This window comes from Verticillium dahliae, genomic scaffold (assembly GCF_000150675.1).
Source record: "Verticillium dahliae VdLs.17 supercont1.23 genomic scaffold, whole genome shotgun sequence".
NCBI lineage: Eukaryota > Fungi > Ascomycota > Sordariomycetes > Glomerellales > Plectosphaerellaceae > Verticillium > Verticillium dahliae.
This window is the reverse complement of record NW_009276931.1, coordinates 58,076-77,870: the sequence shown is the minus strand read 5'-3', so window position 1 is coordinate 77,870 and position 19,795 is coordinate 58,076. Positions and strand designations below refer to the sequence as shown.

Here is a 19,795-nt window from a genome sequence, read left to right as displayed (position 1 = left end):
CATGAATCGGTTCCGCACGAAGAAGAAGACGAAGGAAGAGGCACCGCCTCGCGTCTCAAACGACTCAGACTCGCCTGCGCCCTTCAGACTTTTCGGCAAGAATAAGAAGACAACAGAGGAGGAACCTAGGAAAGAGATCGACCTCGCTACGGCACTCCCTTCGAGTGATGACTTCCGAACGAGTCTGCTGATGACAGGCTTGTCAGCACGTTTTTCTATGTTAAAGGAGCAAGATGATCCAACCTCCAAGATTGGAAAGGCCAGTGACGATAGCGTGTTGTTTCCCAAACGGCAATCCAGAATGCTGGACTTTGGTTTCGGCCCGGGCTTGGGTGATATTGCAGAGGTGGAGTCCATCAGGGGCAAGGCACCGTTTGCTCGCATGGACTCTTTCCACTCATCTGAAGGCTCGACATCTGGCAGCATCATGGATCGGGCTAAACCTGTTGACGGCAACAACCTATTTGGCGGACGTCAAAAGATCTACAAGCTCCCCAGTGGTGGGGCGTCTACAAAAAATCTTGATGGCGGTATGTCGGGGCGAGCACTTTACGGTGACGATGTGGCCATGTCATCCTTCCAGCGCTGGAGGCAAAGCGAGAAGGACAGGCAGCCGTCAACAGAAGAGCGCCAGGACCAAGTCAACCTCAGCATTGATATCCCTCGAGCCGAGTCTCCGCCTGCGGCAGATGTCCACCGCAAACGCGAGACCAACTCCAGCATGTCCTCCGCTCCTTCAGTCGGCCGTAACTCGACGGCCGCCACATCCGTCACTTCCCAGCCCAATGCCATGTCCAAAGACTGGCAGTCTGCGGGGGCGTCCAGCCACTCATCATCTGCCACACCTGCATTAGAGCGAAGCGTAACGAGGACACGGCGTCTTTACGAGACAGGGTTGCTGAACGATCTTCATGAACAACAAAACTCCGCTCTATCGAGAATGGACACTCTCTCCCGCCAAAGGAACTTGGGTTCTCGCACACCCGACATGCCAAACGCCCCTTCGCCTACGACTGGACTATTCACGGATCGTTTTGGCGACCGTAAGCTTTTGGCTAAGGCCAGTGCACCTAACCTGCGTTCGATGAGCCCACCGATGACTGCGTCGTCAATGGGCACACTGGATTTCGGGACCCGCGTTCCCAGCATTCCCGAATCGAAGACAGCCTTTGGCACTAATGTTGCGGCTCCCTTGAGCCCTCCGATCAGTGAGTCCGAGGAACGCAGTCCACTCACCATTCAGCCGAACGACCTAGGCAAGGCCACTTCCATGGGTGTATTCAACAAGCCTGCTCAGCAGTACGACGAGACGAAGTACGCGCAGAAGCAAATCCAGCTTCAACAAGGACGTGAGACCCCGACGGAGAGATTCCGTACTGGTTCCTCTGCCTCTCGGACTAATGGAAGTCGGTCGAGATCACGTTCATCCTCTTCTGCTCAACGAGCGCCGTTCGAGAAGACGGAACCTGCTTTGCAAACAGAGCCAACTGTGCAAGAGGAGGCTGCGTTTAATGGTACTTTCCTCGATACCGAAGATGACCAACCTCTACGTCCTCGTCCATCGCAGTCTTCTACATCATCTCGAGGTACTCGGCAGCGCCCGTCCGATCAGGATCATCCTGCGCTTCGAGAATCTGCGCTTCCCACACCTCTATCACTCGCTTCGATGTCAGGTGGACCCTCACCGGTATCCGAACGTCCTAGCCTCTCTGCTTCTCACTCTCATCAAAGCTCACCCGACGATTCTCCCACATTGGGCCCAACGACGGGCCTGAGCGGAATAGTGCGCCAGCACCTGCGGTCAGACAGTGATGCCTCATCCATTTACGGAGGTCCTATTTCAAGCTCTCTCAATGCCCCGAAAAGCATGTATGGACAGTACGATCCCAATGGCATGTCCGACCTGAGTATCTCCTCCAATCCATGGGACTCACAATCTCCCGATTGGCAGTCTTCGTACTTTGACAGCAGCCAATCAAAACTCAACAGCAGGATCAACACGATCGAGGAGCGCCCCAAGCAAGAACGGAAGGAAGAGGTTATGCCTGCGCCATCCGATGCTAGGTTACGCTCAGAAAGCGGGCACGCTGAAGAGAAGGAAGACGACTTTGCTCGTCATTTAGCAGATGGTGCAAGACGTGTTCGTGAAAGATTGACATCTTATGTTGAATCGGACAGTCGCTCTGTGTCACCGCAACCTTCGGAACGTGAGCCGTTGCCATCGCGGTCGAACCCGCTCCACCTTCTTATTTCAAAGTCGAGCCGTGGCTCCCTCGTCGACCGCAGCCGAGAGCGCGAACAAGCCCCGCCACCACCCAAGGTCAACAAGATGCTCGGTATTGGCGCATCCACCATGAGTAGCTCGCCGAGTCCAAGCAAGCGGAGTTTCGACTTCGAAAGCAAGGACGCCCTTTCTCCCATGGAGGAGGAGCCGGAAAGGTCCTCCCCCTCGAAGCAGGAGCAGCAGCAGTCTATTGACGAAACAGCGGTCTCAACGCCACAGTCAGCCAGTAAGGAAGTTCAAGAAGTGGAAGAAGACAAGGAAGAAGGAATGCACGCAGGGCTCCGTGCGTTCAGGCAGGCGCGAAGAGAACTTCAGAAGCTGAAAGAGACTGAAACACAGCAGCGACATCAGTCACCTTCCGGGCCGCCACACATGCCACCCTCAGCGCCAGCCCCACGTCCAGTCACAAATCGTGAGCGACCGCGAGGACATCGATCCCCATCCCGTGAGCGCAGGCCACCTCCTGTTGCTTACCAGCCCCGTCCCAGTCAGGAATCGTCGTATGGTGGTGGAACGCCTCAATCTTCGCGCCCGTCGTCAAGGACCGAACGAGATCGGAGCGGGTCTGAAAACAGCAACGGTAGCCGGTCTCAAAGCCGCCCGGCCAGGCTCAGAAATACTTCAGCCCCCCATGAAGGCCTGGCTCCTGGTACCAACGGTGGCTCGCCCCGTGCCATGCTCCGGTCGCCAGGTCTCCCAGGTACTGACATCCGACACTCCCCCATCATGCCCCCACGTGGACATCCGCCCTCTGCACCGCCGTCAGGTCCACTTCCTGGGCCTCCTCCTGGGCACTTTGATCGATCTGTCTCAGGCAACCTACGTGTCCAGCCCCAGCATCGTGGCGGCTACGACTCGAGCCAGGCATCGCCGGTCTCGCCCATGGCGCCCATGCCGTCGCCTCTCGTGAGCTCGAGCGCCCAAGCTCCCCCGATTCAACTTTCGCGACGACCATCGGCACCTCCTACGCCCAACCTCGAGGGCGGCTTCTACAAGCTGGATGAATCGACCAAGAGAGCGGTGAGGAAGCGGGATATTTCGGAGCCGACCTTCGTTTCCAGCACGTCACGCGTGCCTACTGTCAATCTCCCAGAGGAGGCCAGATCTCGCAGCGGCTCTCGCAGTGGCACGAGATCTCGGTCGGGCAGTCTGCTCGCGACAGCATCGACGCCGAATCTTCACGCGCTCGCAAATAACCCAACACATGCGCCACCCCTGCCCCCTATCAACCCCAAGCGACGCAACATGCTCGGGTTCCGTGGTGGGCGTAAGGCAGAAGATGAGATGGCTGGTGACAGCCCTCAGATGCCGTTTGCGCCTCACGCCATTCATCTCCAAAACGATGGCAACAGTGCCTTCTCCGTCAGCGACGAGGACGAGGGCGGTGCCCGTGACCGCCGAAGGCTCCGCAAAGCAACGAGCGAAGCCAACGGTATGAACGTACGGGCACGCCAAACGCATTACAACGCGCCACCCATGCCGAGTCGCTCTCCCATGCCTGGTGGCATGATCTAATTACACGTTCACCCTGTCTTGTTATTATGTTATCTTGCGAGTTTCTTTCGATGCGACACACGCACCGGCGGGTCGTGGGTAGCGGTCATGACTATATGAGCCCGATTACACTTCTTCAGCCTGCACTCATCGGGCTGTACACCATATTCATCCCTTCGCGCCTTGTCCGGTTTGAAGTTTGACTTCAATCTTCTTTTCTTCTCTTATTCATTTGGTCGACGAACCTCTTTATCTTTTCATTATTGTTCCACAACACCAAAAGCACTATGATGGTGGATGACCTGGAGTCTGACTCGCCAAAGGAGGTTTCATTTTGGGATCGGGGTGTTCGTGCGACTTTGCTATTCGGATATACCAGGAAGTCTCATCTATTGCGGCGATTCAGAGAGGGACATGAACGCTTGTGCCTGGTTGGAGAGGAAAATATACCACAACTAGAACGTATTGAAATCAATTAACAAGCTGAATATTCCTGACCTCCGTGTGTTGGTGAGACCTTGGCTCTCGGCCCGTAATGCCGAGTGCGTCAGACGGGGCTTCAGTTCTCCCACGCTGTTGCCTTCCCCGCTCCTGGCCGGCCGGCTACCTGGCCCTGCATCATATTTTACCTGCCTACTTCACCTGCGATCGATTCGTAAAAGACATCAATCGTGTCATTCTGAATCATTTCTCCCATCGTTGCCAGACACACCGCCCTACCATCTCAACCTGAATTTCAACAGCGCTGCCACTCGACAGTACACTTCGCCCAGATATACTCCACCCATTCTTACAACCCTGCTCCATTCCAATGGCTTTCATCCGTCTTTACCAGCCAGAGGACTTTGATGCCGCGGCCGACATCGTGCGAATTCTCCTCTCACTTTGTAAATATCATGTACTGAATGACAACAGTGTCGTGCCACGCTCCCCCCGTCATTGAGCCCGTTCCCCCACGCTTTGCGCCTGGCCCCCTACATCTGGACCCACCCTTATACGCTGCTGTCACCCTTGACGTGTTACGTCCTTGACAATGGCAATGGGCGGGCAGTCGGCTACTGCATTGGTTGTCCTGACGTGAAGGCCTTCGGGGCCGAGTATGGACGTTACGTCAAGGAGGTGCTTGAGCCTTCGACAGAGGTCGAGACACCGCGGTCCAGGGACTTCAGGGAGCCGTGGGCCATCAACGGGGAGGTGAACGAGCAGGCCCTGCTGCAGCTCGCGCATGATTTTGACATGGCTGTTCTTCAGGACAGGGAGATCTTGTGGGGAACGCACCGGGCCACAATGCACATTGACCTGCTGGAGGAGTGGCAGGCCAAGGGGTGGGGGAGGAAGCTGGTCGAGGCATTCGTGGAGAGCCTCAGGGAGCAGAAAGGCTACGAGCAGGGCATCCACATTGGGATCGCTGGTGACAACGGCAAGGTCGTTGCGTTCTACGAGAAAGTCGGGTTCCGGCTGCAGCCGGGCGGGGAGAAGTGGGGGGGATTTTGGATGATGAAGGACCTCGAGTGAGAGAGGCTTGTGCATGGCTGCACCGGAGACGTGCCACTTAATTTCAAGAACCCGGGTCGTATACTGTGGGCGTGATTTCTTGTTCAACAATGCGATACGTTAATTTATCGAGGAAAGCTATCGAGACACGGGTCCGAGGCCCTCCCCCTGCGGAACTGTCATGCCGTGGTTGCCCTTGTAAGGGGATACCTCGGCTGGCTTCCACCCCTGTCTATCAAGCAGGCCCTCATCTTCCAGTTTGAACACCTCGACCTTGAGTGGCCTACAGCACTTGATCATCTCCTTCTCGCTGTCGGCGCCGAATCCCCACAGCGATAGATCACCGCCGGGACAGGTGCTCATGGCCATGAGCACGTCAACCTCGGCCAAGAATTCGATTGAGTCGCCCTTCTCCGCCGGGCAGGGGTTCATGAAGTACCGCCCTTGTTCGTCGAGCCCTGTTACCTGGAATAGGTTAATCACATCATGGACGTCCCGCTCTTGCAGACCGTGGGGTGCCACAGCCCGGACAAGGTTGGAGTGGCAGTGGAAGTCGTAAGAGTCGGTACCGCCGGTGAGGACTGAATTGATATACGGGTCACATCGGGTGCCGAGGAGATCATGCACTCGACCGCCGTGGGCATCTCTGCCGTGCCAGGCGAGCGAGTCGGAGATGATGGTCAGCAGTGGACGCATGTAGGGCAGCGTGGACCACAGACGATCGTAGGTTGTAAGGTGAGTGGAGTGAAGCTGACGGGTGCGGGAGGCCCAGAAGCGCTCTCGCGGGTTTCCAGCATGCCAAATGTTCAGGTCCGCTGACGAGGGTTAGCCCAAGGTCGCGAGGAAGAGCTGGATGTGCACGTCAATGGGATGGGTGACTTGCCGACCTGAGGTCCTTCGGGCGTGCTGATGCGGACAATGGAGCCAGCCTTGGCGGTCCAGGCCTGGCCGGAGCGGATAGGAAGGGTAAATTCTTCTGTGAGAACCCGAGGGGCGGATGCAATGGTGTTGTAGAGGTCCTTGTCGACTACCAAAGGCGACCCGGCTTTTGGGAGGTAGGCCGGCACTGGTGGGGGAGCGGGTTTGAGCGCGGCAAGACGCTCCGCTGCGGAGAGGCTGGGTTGCGACATGGCGGTTGAACAATGAAATGTTAGCTTCAAAGGGAATAATACAGATGAGAATGAAGCTCTATACGGTGATGTGATCAAAGATGACTTGGGCGAAGCATGACCTTCGCACGTATTGAGGACCCCGCATCGGAACAACGTCGGAGTATGCAACCGACATCTCCACCTGACAGGAAATGCTCGAGATCCCGATTAGCAGCCAGACTACCTTATCCTTGAACCACTCGAATCTGTGAATCTCAACCTTAATCAGATGCATTTATGATTCTATTTATCTATTCGTTGCATCATGGTACCTGGAAGAACTTGCCCTTTTCGTCTCACAAATGAAATACATGGCACGAAAGTTATGTCCGAAGCGCCGTATGGATCCATCTCACTGCACTTCAGAAAGGACCTAGCTTTGTCTTGCATATGCTACACGGACTCACGGCTCAGGAGCAAGGACAGGAGCACCGCATGAACCAAGAGGATCGCGAGATTGACACAGGCAAGGTAGTCCGACGTGAGCCATCGCAGAGTTCTTCGCCTTCGCACGCGGCCGCTTTCCAAGTCATAGCCAGGGAGATTAGTCGGCCAACGTCTGAAATCGACCTCATCATCGACACGGTCATTATCATTGCCATTCCATGAGGATAACTCCATGTAAGGTTGATCACGATTTTCGTTATGCCTACTGCGTTGTAGGTTTTGCCTTGCCCGACCGAGTCCTGGACAAAGGCTTAAGACTATTTTTTGAAGCCTCACTCGTGATGACCTTTCAACAAACTGTTCAGGAGTGCCTACTCGCAGGGTTGGTCGACTGTGAGCATGCCTAACGCTTTCAGGAGCCTGCATGTTCGGGGGCGTGACGAGCGGCACGTCTTCAAAGGCAGCCTCCATATCCGATGGGATGCAAGTTGTGGGGATTGTCTCAATAAAATGATTGCCATTGTGAGAGTTGCCGCATGGTGAAGTATCTGCAGGCCTTTCTTTAACAAGATCGTGCGATCTCCTGGTAGTGGTGGCAGACCCAACCACATGAGCCGTATAGACCAGGTTCTCTTCTGATTCGAAACCACTGAAATCGACCCTTGGGTGAAATATTTGAGCAGCTGGAGCATAAGGGCTTGAACTCGCGTCGCCCTTCTCCTGCATGTCATACTCGCTGGACGTCAAGTCTTCTTGATATGGTTCGAAGAGAAGACTTGCAGGCGGGTTCCTTCCACTAGAGTCCGACAACTGCGGCGTTTCATTATCATTTCTGTGCGACTCCGCGAGATTTTCTTCAATGCGAAACCATAACATGCTAGCTGTACTGCTAGGGTTTGAAAGGTTGCTTTCCTGGCGTACCTCTCCTCCAGTTTTGTTCAGGGCGATAGCCAGCTTCCCTTGTGGCGATGTTTCAGGATCATCGCTGGCTGAGGATGCATCGGAAAGCTGCATTCTTGACCGGCTCTGTGTGAGAAGCAACAGACCTGTGCTCTCATTAAAAGAGGTAACTGTACGTCGGTTCTGGCCTATTGATGCAGCAATCCTCAAGTGATTGCTTTCAGGGTATTTCATATCTAAACGAGCTGCAGGTCTTCCTGGGTGATTAGGATTACCTGGACTGAAACGCTCAGAAAGCGATGCGAAGGAATTACTGCCAGAGCCGGAGTGCCCGACACCCGGTGGCGCATCGTCAGGCATAATTGATCGGAGACAGTCTTCTTCCTGGGGGGGTATCATCAAAGAACCCCTTCCTAAAAGGGGGAATCGTGGCGCCAGCTTCGGTTTCCATACATTTCGAGCAGCCTTCGTTGTGATAGCCCGGCAGCAAACCTTCACCGTGATGCCGTGAAGCATGGTGGAGATAATCTACCATGCCCCGATCGCCAGACATTTGCATCAAGGCAATGTTCCGTTCGCGTCGTCTCTCTTTTGTCTGCCAAGGCATATCGGGTGGCTCATAAGGCTGATCACGCCGGAAATAACTTGGCGTGAGTTCGACGGTTTCTAGGTTCCCAACGAGCAACGGCAGGGTTGCTCCAAGTCTACGACCGGGGTGCCCTAAGGGCGGAATTTCCAAGCGTAAAGCGTAAGGGTGACTCCGATCCTCGGGTTGCTTTATATCGGCAGGTGGAGAGGGTGTTCGACAAATCTGACTGAAGTCACGAAACTCGGCTTGTTCGCCCGGACTTAGAGCCCGGGACACAGTCTGTACCGATTGAGACTTGCCAGACATGACGTTCTTACTAATATGATGGTAGAAATACTTGCTGTTTGAGGGTCTCCAGGACCGAATTGAATAACACAAGGGTGATCTGAGTCTAGGGAAGCCCACAATTCTCTACGAAGGCTGTCGGGTTTCTATACTTGATTAAAATCTGGCATGCCGACTTAATTCACAGCGACTGATAGTGAACTAGCGACCTTGTGCCGCTTACGTTGAATGTGTAATAGTTTCAGAGAATTTAAAATTGAATCCATTGCAACTGAGAAACATAGATCAGAAGTGATGTATGCTCCAGGGGCGAAAAGCCCGATGATGTGTATCGTGACCAAAGATCTCGGCCATGGGCATTGTTCACCAACGGGGATAAATCTTGGTGCCGGCATCAGATTCGCATGACAGCAAGATGACCATCAACTATATTTTGGTAGCTCAGATGTATACCAATAAACAGGCGCATTGAAAAGTACAATGGCAAAGTTGAAAGTTACTCCATGATCTTTGTAGACGACTGAAACAGCTTCAAAAGTACCTACCTACCTGGTACAAGAACAAAGACTTGTGCTTTAAGCTCCATGGCGAATTCCATATTACCGACTTTAAGTCGTCCAATACACGAAGACAGGCTTGGTTCATGACGAATACAATAAAATGTCGCTAGCTGGTACCAAGATTCACGTGGCATAATGTTACGGTCGGCCGCAAAGGGGCTTAGTGCCAGCCCTCACACGGTCGTAAGTGCCATGCGGCAGCTATCCAATTGAGCTAAAAGGATATTTGTTGAATCAACGTCGTTCATTCAACTGGGCTGCATTCATAAATGTACTTTGCAGGCCACAGGCCTGTACTCCGTCACGGGTATAACCCGTAACACATCAGATGGAAAGAAGTAAAATCGAATTGTATATGGACATGAGAATCAGTCACTGTGGAGGCGTATGCCTAAGACACCCATGATTGGAAAGGAATGAATGATTCGTGTTTTACTCTGCCGTTGCGAAGAAGTTCTATGGCGTAGATTCAGTCAGAAACAAAAACGACGGACAATTTATTGAAGAGCTGCCAGCAGCGCTTATAAATGTGACTAACTAAAACCCAAATACATCAATCCCGAGACCTAAGCTATGCGTAAAATAAGAGACCAAAGCAATAAGATAAAACTCTGTCATCTTGCCATCCAGAATCATATCTTCACCATCTAAAAGAAATCAGTACCGTCTCATCCTCTGGAGAAAATGGCGTGACTAGCCTCAGGGACTGAAAGATCCCGATCCGGAGCTTCTATCCACAGATTTTCCCTTCAGAAAACCCGTCACGCGTCTGATGAATTCGGGGCGCTTCTTGTGGACCTTCTTCTTTCGCTGTTGATCCGCCAGAGCTTGAAGGCGACGCATCTCTTGATCTAACTTGTTGAGAAACGGCTTGTTGTCGGGCGAGATCATCCTGTACCAAGCTCCAAAAAAGGATTCGTAGTTTTGGCACCGTGCTTTCTCAGGCTCGTAGTCCCCAAAGCCAGCCTGGTCCTTCCGTTTGAAGAACTCATCCAGGCCCCGATACATCTTCTGCATGATTTTGGCCTCAGTAGCCGGGTTCTTTGCGTCACTACTTTCGAGTACAATATTGTGGCAACATTCGGCGTAGTCATGAATGTCGCGGCCAGCGAAAAAGTCCATGGTCGTGTACTGGTCTGTCATGGAGTCCGAGACCGACAGCTGGCACTCGCAAATGGGTTCATGGGCACTGCAATTGCGCATCGCATCGCGGATGCTTTCCAAGCGGTCAAGAACTTCCGACTGTTCGCGATACAACCGTTGGGTCAGCGCGGGGCCCATAAGCTTCCCAGACGCCACATCTTGGCGAAGATTCGCCAGGCCTTGGACTGCCTGGCAGGCTAGAAGGGTGCGCAGTCCAACGCGGACCTCCATCTCAGCTAGACACACTGTAGTGCGAGCCACAGTCTTCATCAGCGCATCATTGATCAAGTCTAGCGTCTCAGGCTGTTCGTCGTTGAAGTTGCTGGCCATTGAAGTCTTCGTCACAGCTGTGAAGAGCATGGAATCGCGCTTATCCATGCAGTGAGAAGGTTGTTGCTGAAAATTTGGGCGGTTGAACGTCTTTCCAGAAAGGCCGGAGTAGACAGCTTGAAGGGGGCCTGGCCTCCGAGCGGAGAGGGGTGTGCTGACGGGTGATCCAGGGGCCGAAACTTGTGGCGAGGTATTGATGGAACCAGAATTTCGCGACTTCCATCGATTCGCCAACGAGCCACCTGACTGCCGGTTCGAAGCACTCGAGTTGATGCTAGGTCCGCTGGACTTCCAGGCTCAGGTTCATAATTGGGTCCCGAAGAGCCTTGGGCTACAGCTTGCCACGTATTCTGGCTTGTAGGGCTGAGCTCCTCCTCAAAGGCGAATTTGCGCGAGTTGTTAACCATGTTGACTACTGGGTGTCGGCTCTCCAAGTTTGGTGTGGGTTTTGGTATATTTCTTTTCGGTACGTTGTCGAATGTTTGTGTGGATTGGATCTTTCTGTGAGAGGCCTGCCGGAAAGCTGGCCGTATTTAAAGAATACATCACACCCGAGAACATAACTCCAGATCAGAAACCTGGCGACTATTTTCAGGTAAATATCTGTGTACCTTTTCAGGGACATTGGTCCAGGTCAGTAGATCTTGTTTGTTTCCCAACACTGTGATGTTGGGCTGTGGACAGCAACTTGTACGACAGCTGTACATCACATTCTGGCTCTCAAAACAATGGAGTGTGTCTAATCACGATAGCGGAGCAAGAGACCTGTTCTCGTGACCTAAAGAGAACTGCAGGGAATGTCGCGCAAATGGAAGCCAACCATTCTTGTTGTCGAGTAAAACAGTGTCAGTCTCTCGGACTTGCCAACCTTGTGGCTCTAGCGGCGTCAATTGATCAAACAAAGCGTGACGCCACTGAAAGAACCGTATTTGGTATTCTCTCTCAAGTTCTTCTCAAGCCGTACCGATGCGCAGTAACTCGGACAAAGAAAATTTGTTCAAAGAAGTGCGACATCTGGCTAGGCCTTTGCGTCCAGTGATACTCGAACATTCGAATATAGTAAAATTGGTGGTTGTATTGGTGCATACTATTGGTTCACCCCATGAAGGCAGAGGTGGAGGGCAGTTGTCACCGTGTCAATCAGGTCGATGTGTCCTCCGCTGTTGCCGCCGCTGGGACATTTTCTGGTTTCCGCCCATATGCCACGTGGCTGGCGTTGTCCGAAGTCAGTCAGTAATCTGAATATCTGCAACAATCGAGACTTACACGGGCCAGTAGGCATGTATTCTGGGATCGCGCATCTCCCTGCGTACATTGACACAGAAAGCTAAGGTTTCCTCCATAGTCCAGTTCAGGCCTCTTGTCAGTAGCGCCATAGACAAGCCTTCCAGACCGGCGTCAAGGGCAGCCAATGACCACATGCCCATTTCCTTGAAGCGCTTGTTCTTTGGCCAAGTATTGGTGGGCCACTTGAAGTTGCGGTCGACGCAATCAACAAAGCCTATCTTTCGCATGATGGTGCTGTAATTATAGACCTGGTCAACGGGTCGCCCCAAATTCCCACTGGCTTCAACGAGGAGGTTGCACCAGCGAAGGAGTGACGAGTCTCTAGGTATCGTGTTGTCGTCAGTCCCAACGGGGAACGCTCCGTCTTGAATCTCGAAGTAACCACCGGGTTCAAGTTGACTGCGGGGAGGTTTATTCAGTACAGACTGGTAGCTCTGCTGGGGTAGCTCTGCTGGGCATCACACCTACTCGTAAACCTTCTGAAGAACGGGCTCCCAGTCGGGAAAACTGCCAGACAGCGAGCGGCAGAAAATGAAATCAAACTTGTGAGCCCACGTCCACTCCTTTTCTAGATCGTCAATCTCGAATCGAACATTGGGTGGTACGAAGTTGGGTTGAATAGGACTCAGGTCCACCCCAATGACTTCGGCCTCGGGGTGCGCATCAGCGTAGTCGACAGCCCAGACGCCTGTGCCAGTACCCATGTCGAGTACACGCTTTGCGCCATTGTTTTTGGGACACAACGCGAGACGATAGTCGTAAGTAAGGAAGTTGAGGTTGTGGACTATATCAAGACGTTCGCTTTCTTGCTAAAAGAGGGTTAACCTAGCACCACCATCATTAGGGGATGAATGCGAAGAGGCGAGTTGGACAGGTGAGATCCACGGCTTGGGGAGTCGGGACAGTGGCCTCTCGTACCCACCGACAGCGTGAATTCGTGGATCATGGGTCAAGAGCGATACCACTTCTTATCAATATGGGAACGCGACTTGCCTCGTCATTTGGTAGCACGTATTCTATTGGAAATTTCAATCAGCTGATGGATGTCATGGTTGAGATTACACCTACTTCCTGCGCTCAGTGAATGGTATGTTCTTCCATTTTCCGTTTGGAATTCGAGGATGCTCGATCGCAAGGAGGCGGTCGACTCAGGAGGCTATCGAAAGGCAGTCAGCGAATCTACGAAGATACTAACAGGTCGCACACGGATTTCAGACACAGTACGGATCCGTATACCCATGATCATCCATCCACACGTACCACTTCGTATGCCGAGTCGGCATCGGCATTATCGTTAGGTCCATGTCGCACATCGGGCACCTTTCGTCTTGATCAGCACTTCGTCCTTGGAAGCTGTTCCGCCCGGGTTGGTCTCACAATCACCACCCCGTGCACTTGCTCCGCTTGTGTTGATGCTGGCGCTGCTATTTCCGCAGCCTGTGAGGTCGGAGTGTCGGCCATTTCTTGGGCTGCTGTGGCTTGTATCGAGGTGACTCGAGTAGATGATGAAGGCCGAAATGAAGTCAAGCAGGTTGGCGAGAACAACCCCCGCATGAACTGAGGGGTATGCCGGCTTGGTTAAATGGACTGTTCACCAAGAGTCTCATTTTGAGCGAAGGTTGGGGGTCATTCGTGCCCCTGGCTATGCCCGATGGAGTGCTCAATGGATATTCTACTCAAATCTGAACTGGCTGCAGCAGCTGCAAGCAGTCAACCACGACGCTAGATCCTACTGAGACCCCCGGTTCGACAGTGGAATCGGCGCAGCCATCAGGGGTCACCATGCCCTTCGTACGCCGATTTGCTAGCGTACGATCTTCGTCGTTCGTTGACCTGCATGCCCAAATGCACCAGCACCCTGAAACATCCAATGAAGCCAGCGCTAAATACTGCCAAGGCGGGAGAGGATCCAGTACTCGCGACATCTTACTCCGGTTAGAGACCAGCTGGCCTATTCCAAGTACAGCGATGCGGGTCTATATATTTCTCGTCACTTGCGGCGCCTGATTCGTTGTCTTGTTAACGCGGATGACATAAATGTGCAGTTGGGTCGCCCACCTGCATGCTGGTTATGTGACCAACAGATTAGCCCTACACACTTTGTTGCAACAGTTGCGCCAATGACGAGTAGTGTGAGAGTGTAAGTATCAGATCATTAACATTGAGGGACGCCTGATCCCTCATTTCGATTGGCGGGCCTTGATGATCCTCTTCGAACAAGATCTTCCGATTAAATCGATCTCGATCGAGCTTTGTCTATAACGACCGTCTCTGGGTATAAAAATGAGTGCATCCCATGAGACCGATTCACCAGCGTGGCTTCGCGATCGGAAACCCCCGCGCACCCACAAAATTCAGTAAAATGTCAAAAAAATATAGTTCGCAAGGTCCAACCAGGAATCGAACCTGGGCTGGCGGAATCAGAATCCGCAGTCATAACCATTACTGGATAGGGGTTAGTGGACCATGCCGCTAAAGACCACGAGTGATTGAGACGTACGACCATTAGACCACTTTCTGGCTGGGTGGAAGCCGGCGTTTTTGGGTATCTTGATGTTTGCACATTGAAAGCTCCACGTGATCACATAACACTCGAAGTGCTCGCGAATTGCCAAACCAAGATTAAGCAGAGTGTTTTGTCTACGTAGTAGTCGAATGTTAAACAATAAAAAAAGACCTATCACAATAATCCAATGTCGCTTCAGAATATGATCCTATCTACGCATCAAAGCTGGTTTCTACACAGGAATCGTTCAAAGCATTCGCAGATATCGAGTAGAATAGCACACTACCCCTAGCAACTAAAAAACGCTATCATATCCTGTCCAGCTGTCTAGTCTGATTCGACAGGGACTAGAAATATTTAGATAATGGTGTGAATTCAAAGTCAGGAACTTTGAAGTTATTGGATTTCAGATGGCTTTAGTTACCCCTTTTGCATGCGATTCCCTGAATCTGTTGAGGTGTTTCCAGCCTCTGTTGTGTCTTACAATCCGTTGGGGAAAGTTCTTTACGGGACAGTACGAGTCCTGACCGCAAATCTAGCATCTGCATTGGTCGGAGTCTGCACTCAAGGGAAGCATACTCATCTCACTAGCCAAAGTACCTAGGGTACATTGGGGTCTTACCTGCGTGTTTTGCAATGCCCCAATGCTACCATGGGTACACAGGCAACCAGCAGTCTCAACACGTACGCGCAGCTTCTCCAGATCATCAGAAACAACATGCAAGGAGGAACCTGCGGAGCCAAGAGACAGGGGGCCGGATAGGGGCTGGGACCTACAGGGGAGCGTATATAAGGGCTGCGGAGGGCCATAACCCATATGCCCTCGTACTCATACGCAAGGGTTGACTGGAAGTCACCTGCGGAAGGCCTCTTCACTCTCCTCCCCACGCACTGCCACAATAGCGTAGGTCCATGGATACTTGCAGCCGTTGCTTCGCGATTCCGACGATAACGGATCTCGGATTGGTGGTCAGGCCCCCAACCTTAACATGATTGTGATTCTCGTAATTGGCAGGCGTGGAGCCAATTTAGGTCTCAGCATTACTTCTTGCGCAGGAAATAGCAGTGCAGGTGTTTTCTTCCCCTGTACGTATGTGCATGTTTTGGTATCAGAAATTGTGGTAGAATAATAGAGCTGTGTTGTACATCACTGTAGAGCAAATATTTCCTCGGAAGTCCCTGTTTGCATGCAGTACTGTGCTTTTCTTGAACGATTATTCTCCGCAACAAGTCTCCCATTATCCCCACCACCACCAACTTGCTACTCTGGCGGCGAAAGTTCTTTAAGCCGTCAATATCTATCCTAATACCTACGCGCTGTCTTAGCTTTTCGCTTGCCTTGATAGATAGGCACTATTCAGCCCAAACAGAGTTGGGAATTCCGTGGTCCGCTTTCATACGCGAAGTCGCAAGCGACCATGAGACTGATCTGTACGAAGCCCGCAGATAGATGCCGTCCGACCTGATCGACTCTTCCCTTTCTTGATCTTCATCTCTGACATCCAGAGAGACGTACCCCGTCTGCCTCACAGGATGGTGCAGGATAGAAACGGTATCGAGCTGAGCCGGTTCATGTCAATCCCGACAATATCAAGCGAATGATTAGACTCTGCGCAGCCCGTGCATTTCTCCGGGCGCCCTTTTGGCCTTCTCTAAAAAGGGGAATCTCTCTCACTTTCCAAGGAAGAGTCGGCACCAACATGGCAAGCGCCGGAATCACGTCAAGCCGAAGGTCTCTTTCTTTGACCCAGTTGGAGGGACATTCCCCCCATGACTCCGTTATGAACTCAATGTCTCACCTGGCCGCTTGTCCGCTACGCCATGGGCATATGAGCTGGGTGTCAATGACGCTTCCCCAGATTGCGATCATGGTAGGTCGCCGTCCGGCACATTCCCAATCCGTGCCTAGGGAGGGGATGCAGCCAATGGTAGACGAGGTGAATCAAATACCGCTGTTGTGCCGTCCAGTGCCGCCTCCACGGATCACTCGTATCCGGCGCTAGTACCTGGACCCCTGGCCCGGACTGGCAAGCAACAGTAGACTGAACACCAAACCCAAGCTAATGCAGGTTGGAATTAGGCATGTGGTCGTACAAGTCCGCTTCGAGACTTGGGTGTCTCCAAAATCTTGCTCTGTCTTGGGCGAGCTAACATGATCGCAAATCAGTCTGGGAGCCTGGCCGGCGTTGAGCTGGACTCATAAGCAACACGTTGCTCGCCTTCATCTCAAAAGCCAATTCTTGCTCTCCGCCATACTTTTTCTCCTCTGCTTACCTCAATATCCTTTTATCAAGCCGTTCAAAATGCACAGCAAGACAATCGCGCTCGCCATGGTAGCTGCTAGCAGCGTTGCTGCTCAGCGACCCACAGACACCCCCATCTGCGATTACTACACAACAGCTCTGCTCAAGGAAAACACGGCAGAGAACCAGTACACTCTGCTGACGCTTCTCGTTAACACTGTGGTTATTGGAAACTGTGAGGCTTCTTTGCGCCTTCATTTACGGAATTCGGATAGCTGATATGTATAGACACCGAGCCAAACACTGGCGTCGCAGTCCCTGGAATCTTGGCCAAGGGAGACTTCATGGGTAGCTCTGTGAACCTCTTGCCTTACTTCAATGGCGATCTTGCCTCTACAAACCGTGGTGGTGATAAGGGCGAGTCTGTAAACTTTCTCGACGGTGGTGGTGCCGCTCCGTTGATGGAGAACAAGCCTGCCAACTCGGAGAAGTCTAGGCAACAGTAAGTCAAGCCCTCACCCGGCTTCTACAGATCCGCCATGTCTGACAAGTGGATGTTCCAGCTTCCTCCTCACGCATCTCTATCAGTTCTTTGGCTCACTACTCGGCTGCTCCAAGTACTCAATGCCCGGCTTCCCCGCCTATGGAGGTGATGTCTCAATGTACGAGGTGCACAAGTTCATGGATCTCGACCCTTCTGAGATGGGCTACTTTATTCAGCAAGTTGCCCTCGCCGCCGAATCATTCGGTGTCGCTAAGGACGACATCACTGCTGTTGGCAAGGCCCTGACCGACCTTTTCAACTTCAAGTGCCTGCCCGCTGCTGAGGTCATCCCAGGCCAAGGCAAGCAGCTACAGTCGATCTGCATCGCTGAGGATTGTCCCGAAGCCAAGGATGCCCAGTGCGACCTATACAAGGGCGCTGTCGCCCCCGAGCCCGCTCACGGTGGCAGCAACGCTACTATGACCTCATCTATTCCCACCAGCGGCGCAACGGGCCAGCCTACCACTGTTCCCACTGATATTCCCGGTGGCGCCGCGTCCAACTTCATCAGTCTGATCGCTCTCGCCGGAACATTCGTAGCATTCATGGTTTGAATCTAAGATGGGAAACTTTGGTTCTGAACATATCGAGTATTGGATACTGTGTATACATTCAATAATCAACCATTATCTAACGAAAATCGGGCCCCTGGTCCTCATAGCTATTGGGTAATAAAGACGTAGACGTAAGGTTCTTCTCAAAAACTTCCAGACTATATGTTCAAAGCACATGATGTACAGTTTTTCAATATTCTGAGGGCTTCAGCTACGCGAGACAGAAGCGTGACCCGACTTGTTCAAGGCAATCAATATGTTCCACGACACTTCAACTACAATTGGATGACGGCGAGAGCGAACTTCGTGATATGGGAAGCATTCATAAATTGAAAACTACCTTCATGTCAGGAGACCCTGCGGATTCCCTGCGGAGCCGTCAAGCAGGGGGTCGGTCAGAGGCTAAGGGCTACGAGAAACGTATATATAGGCTACGGATGGCCCTCCAAGCTGCGGAGGGCCAGAATACAGATGTATTACGACCCCCGACCTATCTTCTATCTGCTGCGGGCCACGTGTGGAAGACCTCATCACTCTGCTCTAACATCGCTCTGACACTTCACCACCATCAACACCTTGTGTTAGGCCAGAGCGGTCTTTGCACCTTCCGGGTCATGTGCTTCGACTTCAATCTCAACTTTAAGGTTGGGGCTTGAAAGTCCAGCGACTACAATTCCCGTGAGAATGGGGGAATGGTTGGGCATCCATTTCCGTGTGAGATCGACATAGGCTGCAATCGACTCGGGATTGAGCTCGAGAAGATAGAGTCGCACCTTAAACACCTGAGACCACCCTTGACCACCCGCGTCACGTAAGTTGACATCGACGTTTTTGAACGCATTCTCGAGTTGGGAAGTAAATTCGTCCGGCACTTCGCCAGTGATATGATCCCAGCCGCCTGGACCGATCAGTCATGTTTAGGGTAGTGATGACCGTAGCGCACTTACACTGTCCGGAGCATTCGATGCGATCATTGATACGCACGGCTTGGCTGTAGTTTACTTGTTCGCGGAGACGAACACCATGGTCGGCATACGAGTAGTACTTCAGGTGTGACATGGTTGAGATAATCAGAACGGCGGAGACTCGGTGATAGGTAAACCTCAGTGGAGCCGAGGATTGCAAAAATATGCAGAAAGTGTTGCGCTGGGAGGTGAATATACACGTCGATGAAGATGAAGAACTACAGTCTTTTAGCAAGCGAAACCGGTGCTTTTGTAGCTTTGCCAAGCTTCACATCGTCATCTACTCCATCTTCAGACACGATGGCCGCCGACAGTGATGCCGGACATTGTAGGGTCCCGGTGCGGGCGGCTGGTTTGAGTCGGGCTGAATGGCCTCCGGCGCCTAACTCAAAGAGGAAAATGCACGCCCTGTAGGATCGGAGTGATGAATGAGAACATCGCGTGCATTTGCCGCATTGGGCCGTCTGCTTACGAAGACCCTACGACAAGATTGCCAAAGCCTATCAGCATGAGCGGCGCGGAATTAGTGGTTAGTGATCGTAGATTGCAGCAAGGTGGCTTGCAATTGTAGGATCATCTTCGTAGGGGTGATCTCTTCCTGACTCCTACCACGAAGTAACCGGGATGGGTGCCACAGTCATGCACAGTTTACGCATGTTGGCTTCACGTTCTTTTCCCAGCTCTTGTTGTGTTTGAGGACGTACCTAACGGACTCAAGCTTACGCAAAGCGCCCACTATGTGATTATGTCACATCTTCATGATTAATATCAGGGCTTTTGCTCTGCCTTGGAACATTTTCTGTGGCAGCAAGTTCTTTTCTTCAGAGCTTCTCGTTCCATTATCGAACTGTGATGTTTACAATCTGTATGGCCATCGACTTTATTGCATTGAGCCCCCTGAGCAGTTAATCAGCTTGGTTCGGCCCATTGACAAACCTGCTCAGCCACTGTCAGGAGGCCCCTGCGGAGCCACAGCATAAGGGGCTAGGCAGGGGCTAATGGCCACGAGATTGCATATATCAGAGCTGCGGAGGACCCCCCTTAGTTGCGGATAGCCAGAGTTCACGTGTATTCCGGAC

At 52.4% G+C, this 19,795-nt stretch overlaps 7 protein-coding genes and 1 non-coding gene across 8 annotated transcripts; 3 read left to right on the top strand and 5 right to left on the bottom strand.

The window, feature by feature from the left end:
- Position 1: 1 nt before the first annotated feature.
- VDAG_09078 (uncharacterized protein) lies at positions 2 to 3,799 on the top strand (the record flags this gene model as incomplete). The annotated part of the gene is made up of 1 exon (XM_009655380.1): positions 2 to 3,799. One exon carries the CDS (start codon positions 2 to 4, stop codon positions 3,797 to 3,799), a length of 3,798 nt encoding a protein of 1,265 aa, XP_009653675.1.
- Positions 3,800 to 4,589: 790 nt separating this feature from the next.
- Positions 4,590 to 5,293, top strand: VDAG_09077 (acetyltransferase; the record flags this gene model as incomplete). Its single annotated transcript, XM_009655379.1, has 2 exons — positions 4,590 to 4,643; positions 4,694 to 5,293. The coding sequence occupies 2 exons, from the start codon at positions 4,590 to 4,592 to the stop codon at positions 5,291 to 5,293; spliced, it is 654 nt and encodes a 217-aa protein (XP_009653674.1).
- A 117-nt stretch (positions 5,294 to 5,410) lies between these two features.
- On the bottom strand, positions 5,411 to 6,402 carry VDAG_09076 (meiotic chromosome segregation protein; the record flags this gene model as incomplete). The annotated part of the gene is made up of 2 exons (XM_009655378.1): positions 5,411 to 6,049; positions 6,160 to 6,402. The coding sequence occupies 2 exons, from the start codon at positions 6,400 to 6,402 to the stop codon at positions 5,411 to 5,413; spliced, it is 882 nt and encodes a 293-aa protein (XP_009653673.1).
- Positions 6,403 to 9,843: 3,441 nt separating this feature from the next.
- Positions 9,844 to 11,024, bottom strand: VDAG_09075 (uncharacterized protein; the record flags this gene model as incomplete). The annotated part of the gene is made up of 2 exons (XM_009655377.1): positions 9,844 to 10,634; positions 10,706 to 11,024. The coding sequence occupies 2 exons, from the start codon at positions 11,022 to 11,024 to the stop codon at positions 9,844 to 9,846; spliced, it is 1,110 nt and encodes a 369-aa protein (XP_009653672.1).
- A 649-nt stretch (positions 11,025 to 11,673) lies between these two features.
- Positions 11,674 to 13,369, bottom strand: VDAG_09074 (uncharacterized protein). The gene is made up of 6 exons (XM_009655376.1): positions 13,282 to 13,369; positions 13,165 to 13,224; positions 12,973 to 13,060; positions 12,898 to 12,920; positions 12,373 to 12,713; positions 11,674 to 12,303 (listed from the first exon to the last, which is right to left on the bottom strand). The coding sequence occupies exons 1-6, from the start codon at positions 13,363 to 13,365 to the stop codon at positions 11,880 to 11,882; spliced, it is 1,020 nt and encodes a 339-aa protein (XP_009653671.1). The 5' UTR covers positions 13,366 to 13,369; the 3' UTR covers positions 11,674 to 11,879.
- Positions 13,370 to 14,289: 920 nt separating this feature from the next.
- VDAG_20240 lies at positions 14,290 to 14,370 on the bottom strand. Its single transcript has one exon. It is a non-coding gene; the product is annotated as a tRNA-Gln (tRNA).
- Positions 14,371 to 16,110: 1,740 nt separating this feature from the next.
- Positions 16,111 to 17,751, top strand: VDAG_09073 (uncharacterized protein; the record flags this gene model as incomplete). Its single annotated transcript, XM_009655375.1, has 4 exons — positions 16,111 to 16,281; positions 16,705 to 16,888; positions 16,942 to 17,155; positions 17,217 to 17,751. 4 exons carry the CDS (start codon positions 16,111 to 16,113, stop codon positions 17,749 to 17,751), a joined length of 1,104 nt encoding a protein of 367 aa, XP_009653670.1.
- Positions 17,752 to 18,332: 581 nt separating this feature from the next.
- Positions 18,333 to 18,810, bottom strand: VDAG_09072 (endoribonuclease L-PSP; the record flags this gene model as incomplete). Its single annotated transcript, XM_009655374.1, has 2 exons — positions 18,333 to 18,649; positions 18,699 to 18,810. The coding sequence occupies 2 exons, from the start codon at positions 18,808 to 18,810 to the stop codon at positions 18,333 to 18,335; spliced, it is 429 nt and encodes a 142-aa protein (XP_009653669.1).
- Between the last annotated feature and the right edge of the window lie 985 nt (positions 18,811 to 19,795).